The 19,183-nt window shown below is 40.4% G+C and overlaps 3 protein-coding genes across 4 annotated transcripts; 1 reads left to right on the top strand and 2 right to left on the bottom strand.

The window, feature by feature from the left end:
• Positions 1–18: 18 nt before the first annotated feature.
• Positions 19–2,894, bottom strand: tmem128 (transmembrane protein 128). The gene is made up of 4 exons (XM_051860622.1): positions 2,712–2,894; positions 2,440–2,587; positions 854–1,015; positions 19–502 (listed from the first exon to the last, which is right to left on the bottom strand). Exons 1-4 carry the CDS (start codon positions 2,785–2,787, stop codon positions 403–405), a joined length of 486 nt encoding a protein of 161 aa, XP_051716582.1. The 5' UTR covers positions 2,788–2,894; the 3' UTR covers positions 19–402.
• A 5,797-nt stretch (positions 2,895–8,691) lies between these two features.
• Positions 8,692–12,101, bottom strand: lyar (Ly1 antibody reactive homolog (mouse)). 2 transcript variants are annotated; one of them, XM_051859929.1, is made up of 9 exons: positions 11,823–12,101; positions 11,121–11,278; positions 10,861–10,975; positions 10,679–10,786; positions 10,521–10,604; positions 10,140–10,398; positions 10,002–10,061; positions 9,835–9,920; positions 8,692–8,907 (listed from the first exon to the last, which is right to left on the bottom strand). In XM_051859929.1, exons 2-9 carry the CDS (start codon positions 11,240–11,242, stop codon positions 8,770–8,772), a joined length of 972 nt encoding a protein of 323 aa, XP_051715889.1. In that variant the 5' UTR covers positions 11,243–11,278; positions 11,823–12,101; the 3' UTR covers positions 8,692–8,769. The 2 variants fall into 2 exon arrangements, with proteins under 2 accessions (XP_051715889.1, XP_051715890.1); XM_051859930.1 differs by having other exon boundaries at positions 11,121–11,243.
• Positions 12,102–12,704: 603 nt separating this feature from the next.
• zbtb49 (zinc finger and BTB domain containing 49) lies at positions 12,705–17,711 on the top strand. The gene is made up of 9 exons (XM_051859928.1): positions 12,705–12,807; positions 13,028–13,179; positions 13,367–13,529; positions 13,928–14,618; positions 14,700–14,746; positions 15,697–15,770; positions 16,614–16,696; positions 16,771–16,932; positions 17,015–17,711. The coding sequence occupies exons 2-9, from the start codon at positions 13,028–13,030 to the stop codon at positions 17,341–17,343; spliced, it is 1,701 nt and encodes a 566-aa protein (XP_051715888.1). The 5' UTR covers positions 12,705–12,807; the 3' UTR covers positions 17,344–17,711.
• Positions 17,712–19,183: the final 1,472 nt, after the last annotated feature.

The following is a 19,183-nucleotide window of genomic DNA, read 5'->3' as shown; positions in this document are numbered from 1 at the left end:
TGATGACAGACAGAAAGATTCCATGTAATACAAACAGCTTTTATTTCATCAGTTGATGCATTTGGTTAATTACATTAAAACATGATATAAAACACGAGTATCTTGAGTTAACCGCTCAAAACAGAGCGTTTTTAAGGTAATATAAAGCATTTTTAGAAGACACTCGAATCAGGAATGTACAGGACCTCAAAGAAAACATCCTCTTTACCTTACAAGATTCCCAAACGACCTCTTTCAGGAAACCCAAACACAAAATGTCTTTTGAAACGGGAGAGATATGAATGAGGTCAGAGGTCAGCGGGAGGTCACTGATGTTCCGTCACAGGTCAGCTGACCTTCATCAGGTTAATACACACACACACGTGTGATGAAGTGCGGATCAGCGCCGGACTCTCCTGAGCTTCAGCCCAGCAGTGAGATCAGCATCACCACACCCATGAACTGAGTGAAGAGGATCACAGGCGTGAAGAAGGACCAGACCGGCCACAGAGCCATGTTCAAGCTGAAACACACATTCATCTGCTTTAAAATGACAAACATCAGTGCAGTGATGCGAGAAATTAAGCTTTTCGAAACTTTGAATCAATTGAACCAACTGCTTCGTAAAATGATTCAGTGTTTCGAAGTGTTTGAAACGCCACACGCTGGTCAGAACGGTGTAAACTCAGACCAAACATGCATTAAAACACCTTTACAAACCAATAACAGATGTTTTATTGAAGGTGTAACAAATCATTTAATATCACTAAATATGAAATAATATGTGATATTTTCTTAAATTGTAGGGCTCTTCTGAATCACTGATTGGTAACGGTTTCGAAGCTTCACGAAGAGTGTTTCGAAAGTTTCTGACCTGCAGGACGCGGCGATGAAGGCGGCGGTGGTGACGGCGGGGACGGCCGGATACTCCTGCTCGTAGTGCTTGATGCCTCTGAACCACTCCAGATAAACGATACAGAACGCCGCCAGACTGAGACACAATCCCAGCAGCACCAGACCCACGGAAAACCACCAGCTGAAACACAGACGGAACATCAGTACATTCCCAAAACACTCTTTCAGAATCTTCTCATCATAGGCCACGTTCACACAGCAGCAGAATACGGTCCGGTATTTGAGTCCTTAATCCGGTTCCGTTCACACACAGTACGGTTATTTACGGGAGTGACAACCGCATTCTATAACCGAACTCACATCCGTAAATTTTCAGGACTCACAACCGCATTCTCAGAATATTCTGCTGTGTGAACGGAACCGCACTGGACAAACAGTTGTCTGTCACGTCATACAGTGCGAGAGAGACGCTCTTCTAAGGTGTTTTGTGTGTGGTTTCGCTTTCGGTACCTTACAGCAACAGAGATATGAGCTGCGCGTCATCTGAAGGTGTCAGATCCAGTCACTGTTCTCCACCGGAGCGGCTCCCGTCAGTCTTCTGTTTCTTTTCCAAATTCAAATGCCGTGTCATGCGCGAGATTTCACAAAGGACGTGCCGCGTGAGTGCAACGGTTAAACACTGCACATGCTGACTCTCGCTGCACGTTCATACAGACAGTGTTTCAGACGCTACTGTAAGCTGCTGTGTGAACGAGACATTTCGAGACTCACACCTGTAAGTAAATGCGGTTGTAATCCCTAAAACGTACAGTGTGAACGTGGCCTTATTTCTCAAGATTGTTCTAAAGACAAAACTTCCTGAAAAGGATGTTCTTAAAAATCATCATAAATAACCTCCCATTCATCTTCACAATCTTATGTGAAATTCATCTATTCAAGTTTGTTCTTAAGAAAATATTTGAGAACATAAGATTTTTTTAAGAACGGCACTTTCTTATGTAAGAAATGTTGTTAACACTTTACATTAAGGTCCCATTCGTTGACTTTAGTTAATACATACAGTATTTATTCATCTTTGTTAACATTAGTTAATAAGAACACAACTGTTCACTGTTAGTTCATGTCAGCTCCGGTCTTAAACATAATAGTAACAGACACAGCTTTTGATTTGAATAATGTATCAGTGAATGTTGAAATTAACATGAACTCAGATTAATAAATGCTTTATAACTATTTTATTATCATTCATTAACAATCAGAACCATAGTGTAAAGTGATACCAAAATTTCTTTCCTAAGAAGATTTTTGTGAATCTCCTGAGTAACTTCTATAGAGTTGAGTAGAGTTCAGTGTGTGTGTGTGTGTGTGTGTGTGTGTGTGAGTGTTTTCTCTCACTGTAACCAGAGCTCTATAATCTCTATTGTAATCCAGGATAAGACCATATGAGAGAGAAAGAGTGTTTCAGGTGTTTGTGTAATAAGGTTTTCACTGTAATTTGTCCAGTGAACCTGTGCTCAGATCGGTCAGTAACAGCTGACAGCACTAGTCAGTGAGGGTTCAGGTTAGTGAGGGTTCAGGTTAGTCAGTGAGGGTTCAGGTAATCACCTGTGAATGTCACTGTGGTTCAGCACGACAGAGAAGAAATCCACATAGTATGTGAGAGCGATGGATGCCAGAATCCAGAAGACAGAGTGTCGGTTGATCCGAGAGGAAGACTTCACCTTCACATCCTCATCCTCATCAGGACCAGCAGCTGCACAACATTAAAACAACATCATCAGACATACTGTATCTACACAAACACAGACACGACACGCAAAGAGTCGAGCAGAGTTTGACACATATTCAGCTAGAGATATTCAGTGTGTGTTTCTCACTTTTTTCGTCTTCTTCTTCTAGTTCGTTTATCTTAAATCGCCGCCGCACGTTCACAAACTCACTGAACTCCGCCATGATGCCCGGATGACGTCACATTCAAGCGGCGGACCGACTCGTGACGCGCGAGGCTCGTGAGATTCAAGTGAGTCGCCTGACGGTCGCGATCCGATTCGAATCGGACTCGTTTCACTTCTCGCACTTGATCATATTTGAATTGAATTGTGAGCTGTAGTTTTGCTCGCAGTATTCATTACTTATATTCAACACACATGTAATTGGTTGATTAATCAGATTAGAGCACAACATATTTCAAGACAAGTTCAATCATATTTCGTTTTTAGTTCAGTTGAAACTTATCAATTTAATTTGTCATAGAATGGAACATTTTGACTCTGGCAAAAAAAAAAAAAAAAGAAAGAAAAAAGGATAAACAAATGCATTGTCATACATAGATATTTAAAATAATAACTGATGTTTTGTGACCTCAAATTCTGAATGAAGAGGATGAGTTTAGTCCTTTAGATTATGTTATATAAAACAGCAAATCTGGTTTTGTTGCTCACTTGCAGCCTATTGAAAGCTCAAACTGCGCATGTTCATTTATCGTCAAAGGTTTGATGAAGAAACATTCAAAGCATGGAATGATGTATGAATTTAGTTTCTGTAACCATATACACTACTGAATCCTGGAGCCATTGTTCTGGAAATGAAAAGGGTCTTTTAAAGACTGACTTCAATGTTTTGATGAATGAGGTGATGAAAATTGAGGCTGCTCTAAGTAATGAAGTATTTTTACCAATAATTCACACATGAAAAACAACTATATATATATATATATATATATTAAAGTTAAAAGGTATTTTAGACATGAACAAAATGTCCCAGTTGTTTATCACCAGTCACAAGTCACTTCTTGTCGTGCTCTTAGTTTGCACAGTAGAGCTGTTCTGCAGGGATGATGTATTTCTGTAGGCCGAAACACAGAACTGAGTTGCATTTTAGCGCTTCAGGAGTGATGCGATCGGCCTACAAAAATACTGCAAAATCACTGCAGCAATCTGTATGGAAGCCCATTTCCACCAAATAAGAAAAAAAAATGCTTTGGTAAGCGTATCAGACAAAAAGTTAAAATTATGATACGAAAAGTCAAAATTATGATAAAAAGTTGAAATTATTAAATATTAAATTAGTCACAAAAGACACAAAAAGTCAAAATTATGACAGAAAATTTACATTCTAACAGTCACAATTATGACAAAGTTAAAGTTATGACATACTAAATCATAATTATAATGTACTAATTATGACAAATCTTTAAATTGACATAGTAAGTCACGATTATGACATAAAAAGTTGAAACTATGATAGAAAAAGGCACACTTATGACATAGGCTACTGTTAATTATGACATTAAAAGTCAAAATTTTGACATACTAAATCACAATTATGACAAGAAATTATGATAAGTCAAAATTATGACATAGGCTACCAATTATGACATAAATCAAAATTATGACAAAAAAAGTTTAAATTGACATAAAGTCATAATTTTGACATAAAAAGTCATAACCACAATAGTCACAAAGCCATAATACCAGGTCCTGCCCTACATTTATTAAATTTTTTCGTTACACTCAGATGTACGTCACAATACAGAGGAAAAGATCTGTTGCAACTTACATTAGTAAAGTTTTCATTCAACAAACACAGGCATGCAAATTATATTCGAAAAGAAGCGAACATCTGCACAACACGTCAGAAGCCAATAATCAATTATAGAAACGTGTGCAACTATGACACACTTTGATTGTAATGGAGAAGTAATGAATGCAGCATGTGAGAGTGTTGGTCTGAGTTCAGCAGGTCCGTGAGCAGCTGAGCAGCACCTGTGCGCGAGGTCAGGAGGTCAGGTGTTGTTCAGGTGTGCAGACAGCAGCACAGGTGAGCACAGGTGTGGAATACTGTATCCTGCCAACAGCCCCGGTCTCTCTAAATACACCTCGACTAGAGTTTCCTGCCAGCTGGAGCCCAATCCATCTGGAGCAGAACTGATCCAAACACACACACACACACACAGATGAGAAACCGCATACTGTACAATTAATGCAGCATCTCTTAAAAACACACTACATGCAAAAACATTGTTTTTTCATGCACTGACCAATTTTGAGATTTTGGGCTATTCAGCTTTTCACAGTGTGTTGTTTCAGAATAGTGAAAAGAAAACATCCAAAATTCACATTTGAGTGTTTATTTTATTGCACTTCATCTATTTGCGTCTGTAGATTTCAATTACAATACATATCTTTAAAAGTTTTTTCCTCCACTTCAGCAGCACTTACACACACCAAAACTTACAGTTTTATTCACATCTATATTCTGAAGGTTTTTACTGTGGGGTTTGTTCATATATCATTCACACTGATTTATAAAACATTTTATTCCTAAAATATGGTGAAAATGTACTTTTTTCTGTCTGTTGACAGTATTTTTTGATTTATGGAGCGATAAAAAGACAAATCCATAATTCCTAACTCTAATATAACTCTAATATGTCAACAAAATCAAACAAGATTTTTGAATCTAGCTTTATCCAATATTCAGATTTATGTTCTGGAAACGTATGCAAATATGTGCAAATTTAGTTAGATTATTCCCTATTTGCATGTTTAAACACATTCCATGTTTTTTTTTTTTTTTTGCATTTCTGAATGTAATCAATCAACAGTAAAAGCATAGTGATATCCATTTGTTACATTTTTACCCTATTCACCTGTGCTTGCTTAAACATTTCCTAACAGGAGTTAAAATGATCAAATCTCCTCTCAGAAGGCAATGCAACAATAGCAGAAACAAATCACAGAGAAAGATGACTGAAGTCAGTCATGATGATTTCAGACCTCCGTCTCCTGCTTCTCCATGAGGAGATCGTCAGACGGCGTCAGACTCATGAGATCTCCTCAGACCGATGACGGACGTCCAGAACATCCAACTTCATTACTGTCTAAGAGAAACAACTGAGATGATGACCGAGACAGATTCTACTGTAAATCTGCAGAGGTGAATCAAAGCTCAATATGGTTTTGGGGGATGTGGAGACATCAGTCTCTCCATCTCTTACTCTGGAAAAAACGTAAAACTCTTCAGACATCCCAAACACTGAATGCAACCAAATGGATATTTGATAAACCCACATCGATTGACCAGCATTTGTGTCTGATTTACAGTGAGGCCTTCCAATATTCAAAAATCACATTGAATTAATCAGCCAGACGCTAAACAGTTATCAAGATGTGAGGCGATTGGCTTACCTGTGGCCTGCTCTTATCTTCACCTCAAACCAGAACTCAAAACAGAACCTGGATTGTGCTTTATGAGAGTATCATGTTCTGAGCTGAGTGGACAAAAGACCTTTACGCTTCATAATGCCGGTCATTCAGCACATCTGAACATCAAACTTCCTTTAGTGTGTGTGTGTGTGTGTGTGTGCTGGCCACATATTCTGAGAAAACGCTGAGCGCATTTGATTCTCACCCAAACAGACAATAAAACCATATCCTTCCATTTCCCTGCAGTAAACCTGGTTTTCTGCTCCTGTTTCCCAGAGGCCTTTGGGACAGCGATGAGGAGAACAATAGCGTTCTGTGAGGAAGCTTTATCAGAGACGTATACCTTACATACTGCACACGGCTCTGGTTTTTGCTGACTCCAGCGATGGAGCCGAGTGGAGCATGTCTCAACATTTCCCACAATCAACCTGCATGTTTCAGCATGTCAGTGACCAGAGCCAGAAATGATCACTCTGTCATCGTTTACATCGGTCCAAACCTGTTTGACTTTCATTCTTGTGTGTAATATAAAAGATGTTTTGAAGAATACTGGACCCCATTGACTTCTATTGTTCCAGTTGCATCGATCACACAGATGTTCACTGTATGACTTTCTTCGCTGGACCACAAAAGAAGATGATTTGAAGAATATGGTTAAAACAGTTGATGGACCCCATTGACTTCCAAAGTATGCAAAAAAATACTATGGAAGTCAGTGGGGTTCATCAACCGACATTTTTCAAAATATCTTCTTTTGTGTTCAGCAGAAGAAAGAAACTCATACAGGTTTGGAACAAATTGAGGGCGAGTAAACAATGACAGAATTTTCATTTCTGGGTGAACTATCCCTTTAAGTACAATTTCTCAGTAATTTTTACACCCCTGCCTATAACACTATGACAGGTATAAAGGAGCAGTTTAAGTCCAGCTAACGTGAGCTAGGCTGCGCTAAAGCCCCGTCCGGCCGATATGATTACAGCTAAGCGCGGGATCAGTGCCGCACACGGGGATTATCAGCTCCGGAGCGCACCGCTGTGTGTGTGCGCGTGCGCGCCGCTAACAGGCAGCCTATTCTCCAGGTGGAAACCGGACAGCGCCGAGTCCTGACCCGCGGGTCCGCGCAGCGCTCGCACCTGTATGGAGCCTCTGTGTGCACGGGCCAACTGAACCCTGCCCCGGGAGAGAAAGAATGTCCCACACAAGAGTCCGATTCAGCCCTTACACCCCCACCCACCTTAAACAGGTAATCTCTCCAGCACAGGTCTCGCCGCGTTAACGGTGGAATACACGCATCACGGAGCTGTGCGCGCGTCCGCCGGTGAGGTGCGCTGAGACATGATCACCGGCCGGTACTTGTGGCCTATTCTGTGCCATTTGTAGTATAAATAGTGAGTGAAGTTGGGACGTTGTAAGGGCCGGTTCACACAGAACGTGTTTTTCCATTGTTTTTCTATTTAAACGCGCTAGACGGGCGTGTTTGACCGTCAACTTTTCGATGTTTTGAAGTTTAACTTTTCGTTTAATTATTTTGTGGATAGTTCCCCCAAAAATAAAAATTATCCCATGATTTACTCACTTTCAAGCCATCCTAGGTGTATATGACTTTCTTCTTTCAGCCAAACACAGTCAGAGTTATATTAAAAAATATTCTGGCTCTTTCTTGTAAAAAGTGCTATATAAATAAAGGTGACTTGACTTCCAAGCTTTATAATGGGAGTGGATGGAGGGCGAGATTTTGAAGCCCAAAAAAGTGCATCCATCCATCATAAAAATAATCCACACGACTCCAGGGGGATAATAAAGACCTACAGAAGCGAAGAGGTGTGCTTTTGTAAGAAAAATATCCATATTTATAACTTGATAAAGTATAACTAACTTCAGGCAAACGGCCATATGCATCGCGTTACGGCGGAAGAGTGACCTCTGACCCGACGCATGACGCAGGATGTAGGAGTATCGTAAGCTTAGACGCCTTTCACGGTTCAAACGTATAGGACTGGGCAATAAACTCAAGCTCCTCCCACATTTCTCTTTAAAAATTATTGTTTTAGACTTATAATCCGTGACCGGTGTTTTGTTTTGCTCTATCCACTGCATTTCCACGTTCCTCATTGTGTCATACGTCAGGTCAGAGGTCACTCTTCCCCCGGAACTTGATACATACGGCTGTTTCCCGGAAGTTAGCTATTATATTTTATAACGTTTTAATTATGGATAATTTCCTTACAAAAGCGCATCACTTCACTTCAGAAGGCCTCTATTAACCCCCTGGAGTCGTGTGGATTATATTTATAAATGATGGATGTGCTTATTTGGGCTTCAAAATCTCGAGCCCCATTGTAAAGCTCGGAAGAGCCAGGATATTTTTAAATCGATTGTGTTCGTCAACTTGTGTGTGTGTGAACATTTGGCCCAAGTTCGAACACTTGGGCCAAATGCAGGAAATACGTCATGTACTGTGAGTAGAGAAGTGGTCAAGTGTGCGTAACGGGACGGTCCTGAACGTTGGACTGATGGATGCTTCATTAAGCTTTAATTACGTAACAGAAGGGGCGGGACTATCAGACTCTGATGCCGGGTGACAAAAAGACCTTATAAAACTCATAGACTAGATGCTAGAGTACATCATTTGAAACTGAAGACACAGATGGATGTTTTAGAGTTTATTCCAGCAAAAGATGAAGATGATGATGATGATGACACCACAGATCACAGAAGAACGTCACAGTCATTTCACCAGTCTGACTTTGTCTTTTAGGATTCTAAACTTTGGGTTCTTGTTGATCTTCCTGTTGAACAGAGACAGAAGCTCCTCTTCCGATCTGTAGTTTCCGTCTCCACTGAATGAATAATACGCAGCTAAAACCTGGAAAAACACCAGAGAGTCGATGGCTTGTGAGAAACACTTCTGTCCAAGAATTTGTGGAACATGAAACTAATTTCCAGCTAGCTGGTTTATGGTGACGTAAACATGAACTCAACAGACAGACTGACAGATAAACAAGACTTTATTTACGTCTCTCTTAGGGGTGCAACGGTTCTCGGTAAAAATCGAACCGTACCGTTCTTCACTAACGGTTCGGCACGTGCTTGCACCGCGGTTCATCTCGAATGACGACACATCTATAGGCTGGTATGGTTTGTTGAAAATAGTAACATGTAAAACAGACAGACAGAGTTCAGATAATGTATGCTTCAGTCATCCCAAAACATTACACACTCTTTGTAAACTTGGTTCACTGCAAGCGCCGTATGCTCGGATATGACCAGTCATTTACGCCGTCATCACCCGGGTGCTGATGGCGCACGAGCAGGTGAGACCTGAACAGCGCACGTCGCTATCTGTCTTTAAAACTCATTAAAGCTTTGCTAATTTAAACGTTCAAGAGCAACATGCGAAAGAGCGTGCAAAAACCGAGTTCTCTTTCCAGACTTGTGTTTGAATGATTAGTCTTTATTTAATTTATACAGTTAAGATAATATGCAGTGTTGTTTTATATTTGATTATTTTATTCATTTTCTGTACCTGAAAACTACTGTTAGATACCTGAAAAACCCTGTTTATTTTATTTGAATCTTTGCTCTATTGTATTGATTTTTGCTGTTGCTTGTAGTTTGATGATTTGTTCTTATTTTCTTTATTTTTATTTGACAGTAGTCCTTTTTTCCCTAAACATAGCACGTACCGAACCGTGACCCTAAAACCGTGAGTAATTTGAACCGTTGCACCCCTAGTCTCTCTGCATTTATGCTGGTGGTTTCGGACGATCGCTGACGCTGAAGTGTAACTCACCTTCTTGCGGAGCTTCTTGACAGCGAGTCCGTCGTCTGGAGCGTCTCTCAGAACGGCCTTTATCGTCCCTTTCCAGTTAAACTTCCCTGCAGAAGATCAGTCATCAGTGTGATTCTCTCTCCGAGATCAAACAGTTTCATGTTGTTCAGACTCTTATTCTGAAATACCTGTAGTGTTTGATTCAGACTGCTGGTTCTCTGGCTCCTCCCCCTCCAGATTCAGACTCTCTGATTGGTCAAAGCAGACAGGAAATAAATAAGGTTCTCAGTGTTAGAGACCATCTGATTCTCTGACGCGATCCTTACCATCAAACGCCTCTTCCTTTCTTTTCTTCATCTTTTCGTCTGCATTCTGTCCGTTCTGTTCTCTCTCCTCTCGTTTCCTCTTTTTTCTGCTCTGTTTCTCGCAGGTATTTTGTCCGTTCTGCTCCTCTGAAGTTTTTCTCTTGTTCTTTTTATTTTTCTGCTCTTCTGTCTTTTCTTCATTAGTCTCAGAGCCGTTGTTCAGGACGCTTGTGTTTGGTTTGTGTTCGTCTGCCGTCTGATGGTTGGTTTGGTTGCTGTGCTGAAACATCACCAAACAAAAGCCAAACTTCACCAAACGCGTTTATATTTATTTATATACACACAAGTTTCTTGGTTGATTTTGGTGTGAAATGTGACCTGATGAAGAACTTAAACTCTTACGCTGTCAGCCGCCGTTGAGAAAATCTCCCAGACCTGCTCCTGTAAATCCGGACTGTGGATCTTCAGGCTGTTCTTCATCCAGTTCTGCAGGTGAACAAAGCAAACGTTAATGATCGTCCGTCAGGCAGAAGGAAACTCAGATCATCCCAGATCTTCACCTGAAACTTGGCTCTCTTCCGGGGCACGTTGTCATAGGCGCTGACCTGCCGCAGGACCTGCTGGAGTCTGGGCTGGATGCCGGGCCGCTCCATGGCCTCCTGGATCCTCTGGAGAAGAAGGACAGAAGCGTGAGCCATCCCAGAATCCCTTCAGACACTTACACACATTCAGCTCTATTCACCTGAATCCACTGCTGCTGCTTCACGTCGCCTTTATTCGTCTTCGCCTGGAAGTCTCTGCCGCCGTATTTCTGATCTTCACTGATGCACTTGTTGTGGTTCTTGTAATCGTCGCCCCTGCAGACCAACACACACACACGCCGTCGGTCAGGTTCAGTGCGCGCGCACGCACACACACACACACACACGCCGTCGGTCAGGTTCAGTGCGCACACACACACACACACACACACACACGCCGTCATCATGACTGACCACCCACCGGAAGTCTTTCCCGCAGTCGATGCAGGACAAAACTCGACATCCGCGGCACTTCAGCAGGTGTTTCTCCACCTGAGCTTTCTTCAGAGACTCTCCGCAGGCGTCACACGTGAAGAACACCATCCTGAAGATGATGAAGAAGAAGAGGAGCAGCTGATCCTGAGAACAACATCATGGCCTTCAATCATACTGCATGTTTGTGTCATTCACCGTATTTTTAATGTAAGCGTGAATGTGAGACTCGCTTCCATTTAATTTAATTGTGCTTCATATTGGAAATTTATGAAAGTTCATTTCTGTCACATAAAAAAAAGTTCTGAAAGTCATGTTTAACTTTTAATCTCATAATTTCTACTTTTTAATTCATGACTTAGGATGTCATGAAACAATTTACTTTTGATGTCATAATTACGACTTTTGATGTCATCCCAAAGCATGATTGTTTTTCTTATGTGGCAGAAATGGGCTTCCATATTTCTTGAATTATTTTACTGTATTTAATCATAAACACACTGGTCTGAAGCGCAAACAGCTCCACCGTTTACTGGACTTTTATTCTTCCAGTTATTTCCCGAGAGCGGATCACGAATCGGAAGTCTCGCACATTCACAGAATATAACTACTTCCGCGTTGTAAAATAAGTGGATATGATGTTTATATCATGAATAACTGATTGATAAGGCGTGTGACTGTGATCCTGCACCTTAATAGAGCAGAACTGTGATTCTCTGATGATGATCAGCGGATCCTGTGAGGAACTGCAGCGGCTCACACGTGTTTCCTTCGGCGCAAATAACGAACTGTAGAAGTGGATTCGGCGCCCGGTGCGGTTCTCCTGATCCCGGTGATCGAGTCTCCGGTATTGACGGACTTCTCGTTGCTCTCAGTCACGATGGAAGCGCGCGCGAGTGTCTTGAATCACGCGTTACCGGTTACACACGAGCGCGTGGTGCCGCTCTGTTTTCGCTCCGGACTGAAACACGAACATCAAATAATCCAGTTCCGCAAACACAATAAAAGTTAACAACGGAACGGGGTTTTAGCACAAAAAAGTAAACATTTAATTTTGTTACATTATATAGAATATGGAATTTATAAATGCCTAAAACAACAGTAAAAAAAAGTGTTATTTTAGTATTATTTTTTTACTATTATGGTTTTATTAATATTTTGAATCATCTTGATAATATTTTCACCTTTTCTTTTTAATTTTAGTTTAATCATTAGTTTTGGGTTTGTTACTATTTAGGTTTAATTTAGTTTGATTTCAGTTTTGGTTTTAGTTTGAGTTTTTATTTATTTACTGTTATTTCCATCATTTTAGTGCTGCAACTTACTCTTCATTTAGTTGCAAATAACCCTGGATGGAATATATAAATAAAAACAATAATCTAACTCATGATGGGATGCAGAATAAGGTGAATTATATCGTATTGTAACGAAAAATGTAATTATATTGTTATTGTATTGTATGTTCAAACAAAAGCCTTGCAATGATACAATTTATTTATAGAGTATATAGGTGTAAATGTATATCTTAATCCCCTTCGTCCCGTGTGAGACACAAGGCATGTAAACGTGTATATCTGTGTTAATTTCAGACAGAACGCAGTAAAAACAAGTGTACTTTTATTGTGAAAAAAATGAAATGACGTCATCAGCGCAGCGCCTGTTCCTCCGAATGAAAGGTGAGATGAGCGAGAATCTTTCTTCATTCTGCTTTAGCACGCGCAGCTCCGCTCAAACTGTTGCTTTGACTATATTATTATAATATAGTTCTATATTATTATGTCTCATAGACACAAGTGTTTGTTATATGGCGGGGATGAATGGTATTTAACACACACTCACACCTGTGCATTATGAGCTGCACGCGCATGCCGCAGTGACTGATGTGTGTCTGCGCAGATGGACAGTGTGTGCAGTCACAGCGTGTTCGTGCTGCAGCAGCTGCAGGAGCAGCGCATCCAGGGTCTGCTGTGCGACTGCATGCTGGTGGTGAAGGGCGTCTGCTTCAAAGCCCATAAGAACGTGCTGGCGGCCTTCAGCGCCTACTTCCGGTAACACGTGACGTCACTTCAAAAATGATTTCAAAGAACTATGGAAATATTATTAACATTATATTATTATTAGAAATATGGCTTATTATTAGTTCTGTTGAGCTGAAAAAGAAGGTTTTAAAAGGAGTCTTTGAATTTTCCTCTCTCGATTGTCAGTCGTGCTCACACTGAACGTGTCTCTCCTCAGCTCTCTGTTCCAGAACTCTCCGGCACAGAAGAACGATGTTTTCCATCTGGCCATTCAGGATGTGGGCGGCATCGGGCAGGTTCTGGACTACATGTACACGTCACACCTGGAGCTCAACCAGGACAACGTTCACACGCTGATGGAGATCGCCCAGAGCCTGCAGGTCACAAACACACTCTTCAGTTTCAACAGTTTCCCAGAATATTTTCACAACATTCCTGAAACATCTTTAAAGTTTGTTTTTTGGTTAGCTAGGAAAATTTACTTTACAGAAATAGAACATTCTTTTTTAGGTTTGCAGAACATTTCCCTTAACGTTCAGGTAACGTTCACCTAACTTTCAGATAACGTTTCCTAATTTTTAGGTGACATTCCCCTAACGTCCAGGAAACGTTCCCCTAAATTTCATGTAATGTTCACCTAACGTTCAGGTAACATTTCCCTAACATTCAGACAATGTTCCCCTAACATTCAGATAACGTTCAGCTAACTTTCAGGTAATGTTCCCTTTAAATATCTTTAGAATGCGGGAGCTGAATGGCTGGTCTGTTTGCGTTGCAGGTGTTGAACATCCTGAACATGTGTCACGCGTTCCTGAAGCCCTGCGTGTCGAGCGACGCGTCCTTCTCTCTTCCGGCCGAAGCGGCTCACGATCAGGACAGCCTGTTGGGAGGCTCTCTGCCGTCAGAAGCGCATCTTCCTCCTCCCGCGGACGAGCAGCACAAGCGAGCGCAGCCGGTGGAGACGGACCGCCAGCCGCCGCACGGCTACAAGCTCAGGAACTTCTACACCAGACAGTACTTCAAACAGAGCGGCAGCTTCCCGCCGGAGGAGCCGTTCCACACGAGCGTGAGCTCAACACACGCATCAGATCCCCCGTCCGGCTCCGAGGCCACGCCCCCGCGCGTTCTGCGGCCTAAGAAAGACGTTTACCTGAAGAAGTTCAACTACCTGCGAACGCACGTCAGTCCTGAGGAGGAGGAAGGAGAGCGCTGCGCTGGAGCCGACGCGCCGTGTGACCGGCGGGGGGTGACGGACGCCGCAACCTCTGACCTCTCCGTGACCTCTGATCCAGCAGAAGCATCTGAGCTGAAAACGACACCTGCGGCAGAGCCTGATGACGCGGAGTGCAGGGGTCACGACGAGAGGTCAGAGGTCAGCAGCAGCAGCAGTAATAAATATTGCTGTGAAGTGTGTGGAAAGACGTTTAAACATCCCAGCAACCTCGAGCTGCACAAACGCTCACACACAGGTGAGACACACACACAGGTGAGACACACACACACATTCACACACACACACACACTCATCTGTTGTGACTCTCTCTCTGCAGGTGAGAAGCCGTTCCAGTGTAACGTGTGTGGTAAAGGATTCTCACAGGTACGTTTGGTTCGGCTGCAGGATCTAACTGAGATTTTTTTGATTAAAAAATGCTATTTCTAACAAATTCCAGGTTTGCTGTGCTTGTTTGTAGGGTTGCATGATTTAGAAGAACTTTTGTGATCATATATATATTAATATGACTGAAATAATAATAATAAATAATAATAATATTATTTCTAAATAAAAAAAATATAAAAAATACTTAAATCTTATTTTACAGGGAAGTACTATGATAGTATATAGATAGATTTTTATTATTTATAATTTTATTTATTATTATTTAATAAAAATAAAAATAATAAAAACTCTAAAATTACAATTATATTTATGGATGTCATAACTTCTTCATTTTCAAACATTAATCAGACTTTTATTTTGATGGAAAACTGCAGGGAGCCTTTAAAGTCACCATGAAATCAAAATTGACAATTGTTATTTTCTCATGTAATATTGCAATATTTATTATAAATGATTTACATCATGTGTTTCTAAATGTATGATAAAGGGTTAGTTCACCCAAAAATGAACATAATGTCATTTATTACTCATGCCGTTCCACACCTTCATTCATCTTCAGAACGCAAATTAAGATATTTTTGTTGAAATCCGATAGCCAGCAATGACATTTCCTCTCTCAAGATCCATTAATGTACTAAAAATATTTAAATCAGTTCATGTGAGTACAGTGGTTCAATATTAATATTATAAAGCCACGAGAATATTTTTGGTGTGCCAAAAAAAAAACTAAATAACGACTTATATAGTGATGGCCGATTTCAAAACACTGCTTCATGAAGCTTCGGAGCGTTATGAATCAGCGGTTCAGAGCGCCAAAGTCATATTTGGGTGAACTAACCCTTTAAAGCGACTCAAACAGATGCAGATTTATTCTGATGAATCGTGCAGCCCTGCGTTCACTCGTGTGATTGGTGTTCATGTGTTCACAGGCAGGAAACCTGCAGACGCATTTACGCCGACACTCCGGAGAGAAACCGTACATCTGTGAGCTCTGCGGGAAGAGGTGTGTGTTCATCTCATCACACTCTCACGTCTGCAGCTCGTCTGTGTGTAGAAGAACAGGAAGTGAAGGCTGAAAGACAGATTTTAGAACAATGTTTTCATTTTTGTTTGAGTGATTGTCGTGTAAGTGTGTGATACTCAGTGTTTTATTCTGTAACCGTTTACAAACTCAGCAAGTGTGTGACGTCTAGTGTTAGAAAATCTGTCCAGGTTTTAAGGGAAGACACCACAGAACCAGTGTTTCTTCATGCACTGGTCTCTTTTGAGATTTTGGTTTATTTTGCTAGACTTTTTCAGAATAGTGAAAAGAAAACATCCAAAATTCACATTTGAGTGTTTATTTTATTGCACTTCATCTATTTGCGTCTGTAGATTTCAATTACAATACATATCTTTAAAAGTTTTTTCCTCCACTTCAGCAGCACTTACACACACCAAAACTTAGTTTTATTCACATCTATATTCTGAAGGTTTTTACTGTGGGGTTTGTTCATATATCATTCACACTGATTTATAAAACATTTTATTCCTAAAACATGGTGAAAATGTATTTTTTTTCTGTCTGTTGACAGTATTTTTTCATAATTCCCTCTATAAAAACCTTTAACTCTAATATGTACACAAAATCAAACAAGAATTTTTAATCTGGCTTTATCCAGTGTTCAGATTTATGTTCTGGAAGTATATGCAAATTAGTGCATATTTAATTAGACAATGTGTCAAATGCATATTTAAACATAAAATTTCAGAAAACTTCTAATACAGAGGTTGTCTCAGTGTGCTGTGATTAGTTGAGCTCATTAATGTCAGTGACTCATCATCACTCACTGTGTCTGTCGTTCAGTTTCGCAGCGTCAGGTGATGTTCAGCGTCACATCATCATCCACTCGGGAGCGCGGCCGCACCTGTGTGACATCTGTGGACGAGGTGAGCCTGAGACGAGAGACGCGTGAATGTTGAATGACTGACCGTCATCATCACATGACCTTCTGTGTCTTCAGGCTTCAGCAACTTCAGCAATCTGAAGGAGCACAAGAAAACTCACAGCACAGAGAAAGAGTTCACCTGCGAGCAGTGCGGGAAATCCTTCAACATGCAGAGAAAACTCTTCAAACACAAACTCAGACACAGCGGAGACAAACCCTACTGCTGCCAGACCTGCGGTAACACACACACACACACACACACACTCACATTCACTCTCACAAGTTTTCTGAGTTGTTGATCATTCGTGTGTGTTTGCAGGGAAGTGTTTCGCCGGCTCCGGTGATCTCCAGCGTCACGTGCGCTCTCACACCGGTGAGCGTCCGTACACCTGTGACACGTGCGGCAAGAGCTTCACACGCACTGCAGTTCTGCGCAGACACCGCAGCTCTCACTGCAGGCCGGCAGACGCAGGAGTCTCTCAGTCCAGCAGCGGCTCCCCGGCGCCGACCCGACCCGCAGCATCATCATCATCATCATCATCATCATCGTGTCTCTCAGTGGACAGATCTCAGACTGACGGACTGTGCAGCAGCGGTGCGCTCTGGGGACGCGCCATGAAGACACTGCAGAGCGACACTGACGTCTGAATCATGTGATCATCAGTGTTTCTCAGGGACAGACTTCAGTGGCTCAATTAAATTCTATTTATGAATACAGTGTGATTCTTCCCTCATCGGCGTCTCAGTGTGTAACTGCTGTAGATCAGCATGTTCCGTTTCAAAACCTGCTTTATTTGCTGGTCATATGAGTCAGACAAAACATGCTGGATACCGGTCACAGGTTTGGAATAATTTAGATTTTATGATGTTTGTGAAAGAGTCTCTTCTGCTCACCAGGACTGCGTTTAATTGATCAAAAATACAGTAAAAACTGTGAAATATTATTAAATGTAAATCAGCTGTTTTCTATGTGAATATATAGTAAAGTGTAATTAATTCCTGTGATCAAATCTGAATTTTCAGCATCATTACTCCAGTCTTCAGTGTCACATGATCCTTCAGAAATCATTCTATGATGATTTGCTGCTCAAGAAACATTTATGATTATTATCAGTTCAGATTTCTGTGGAAACCGTGATACATTTTATTTTTCAGGATGCTTTGATGAATAGAAATTTCAAAGAACAGCATTTTTTTTTTAAATAGAATCTTTTGTAACATCATAAATATCTTTACTGTCACTTTTGATCAGTTTAATGAGACCTTGATTAAAATAAACTTTTTTTTTAGTCTTGCTGACTGCAAACGTTTGAATTGTAATGCATCACAGTTTCCACAAAAATACATGTTTTTAAACAACAGTAATTATTTTCAGGCAGTATTGAAAGTTCAGTTGAGAAGGATATATAATTATAATTAATAAAAAGAATCCTAAAATTATTGCCGCTTACCTCCTGAATAGATGTGAATGTCACGCTGAGGACAGATTTATTCAGGAGTATTGAATCACTGTAAAACATTCAGAGAAATAAGAAACGTTTACTGCCCTCATGACAGTATAAACCTCTGGTGTTTCTTCATCATGTGCTTTGACTGTTTTCAGCTGATTCTGTCAACAAATACCTGACGGGATTCTGAGTAAAGCAGGTTTGATCAGGAACACACACACACACACACACACACACTGATCTACAGCAGTTACACACATTCATCTGCAGAGTTTAAAATCAAATCACTTTTTTATGTCCATATCTTAAGTATTTAGGATATTTAAGCCTATGATTATGGCCTTAGATTTGGTGAACACACTACACTAAAATCACTACAGAAGTAAATATGACTTCAGAAATTCATCACCAGAGTATGGAAGACCATTTCTGCAGAAGACAAAAAATAATGCCTTGGTAAATCATAATTATGACATAAAAAGTCAAAATTGACTATGTAAATCATGAGATTTAAAAAAAAATCTAAATTATAAGAAACATTAAACATCAACATTAAACAGTTGAAATTGTGACATTAAAGTCAAAATTGACATACAAAGTAATAATTATGACATACTAAGTCATAATGAGATTATGAAATCAAAACTGACATCAAAATGTTGAAATTGTGACATTAAAAATTAATTATGACAGTCAAAATTGACATACTAATTCATGAGATTAAAAAGTTGACATTATGACCAAGTCAGAATTATGATGACATAAATCATAATTTTGACTGATGTCAACTTTTTATGACGATTTCAATTTTATTAATCTTATAATTATGATTTACCAAAGTATGTTTTATTTCTTGGCAGAAATGGGCTTGTATAGGATTGTCAGACGGATCTTCCCTCAGATGTTTCGTCACTGATGTCAGTCCTGCACCGCTGCTGACATCACTGGAACAAACACAGTATCTTAACGAACAGAACGAACTTCTCACACCAATTAATCTAGAGTTGAACTGTGTGATTCGACTGGTGTCATGAAATCAC

This window comes from Ctenopharyngodon idella, chromosome 14 (assembly GCF_019924925.1).
Source record: "Ctenopharyngodon idella isolate HZGC_01 chromosome 14, HZGC01, whole genome shotgun sequence".
Taxonomy (NCBI): Eukaryota; Metazoa; Chordata; class Actinopteri; order Cypriniformes; family Xenocyprididae; genus Ctenopharyngodon; species Ctenopharyngodon idella.
The sequence above is the reverse complement of the archived record's forward strand: the minus strand, read 5'-3'. Positions and strand labels throughout refer to the sequence as shown.

Coding starts and splice junctions, on each gene's coding strand:
- tmem128 (XM_051860622.1), bottom strand. CDS start 2,787: ATGGCGGAGTTCAGTGAGTTTGTGAACGTGCGGCGGCGATTTAAGATA. Junction 1,016..2,439: donor AACCACAGTGACATTCACAG/GTGATTACCTGA, acceptor TCTGTGTTTCAG/CTGGTGGTTTTCCGTGGGTC. Junction 503..853: donor TTCATCGCCGCGTCCTGCAG/GTCAGAAACTTT, acceptor TGTGTGTTTCAG/CTTGAACATGGCTCTGTGGC.
- lyar (XM_051859929.1), bottom strand. CDS start 11,242: ATGGTGTTCTTCACGTGTGACGCCTGCGGAGAGTCTCTGAAGAAAGCT. Junction 10,787..10,860: donor AGCAGCAGCAGTGGATTCAG/GTGAATAGAGCT, acceptor CTTCTTCTCCAG/AGGATCCAGGAGGCCATGGA. Junction 8,908..9,834: donor TCAAGAAGCTCCGCAAGAAG/GTGAGTTACACT, acceptor GTGTTTTTCCAG/GTTTTAGCTGCGTATTATTC.
- zbtb49 (XM_051859928.1), top strand. CDS start 13,028: ATGGACAGTGTGTGCAGTCACAGCGTGTTCGTGCTGCAGCAGCTGCAG. Junction 13,180..13,366: donor GCCTTCAGCGCCTACTTCCG/GTAACACGTGAC, acceptor GTCTCTCCTCAG/CTCTCTGTTCCAGAACTCTC. Junction 14,747..15,696: donor GTGGTAAAGGATTCTCACAG/GTACGTTTGGTT, acceptor ATGTGTTCACAG/GCAGGAAACCTGCAGACGCA.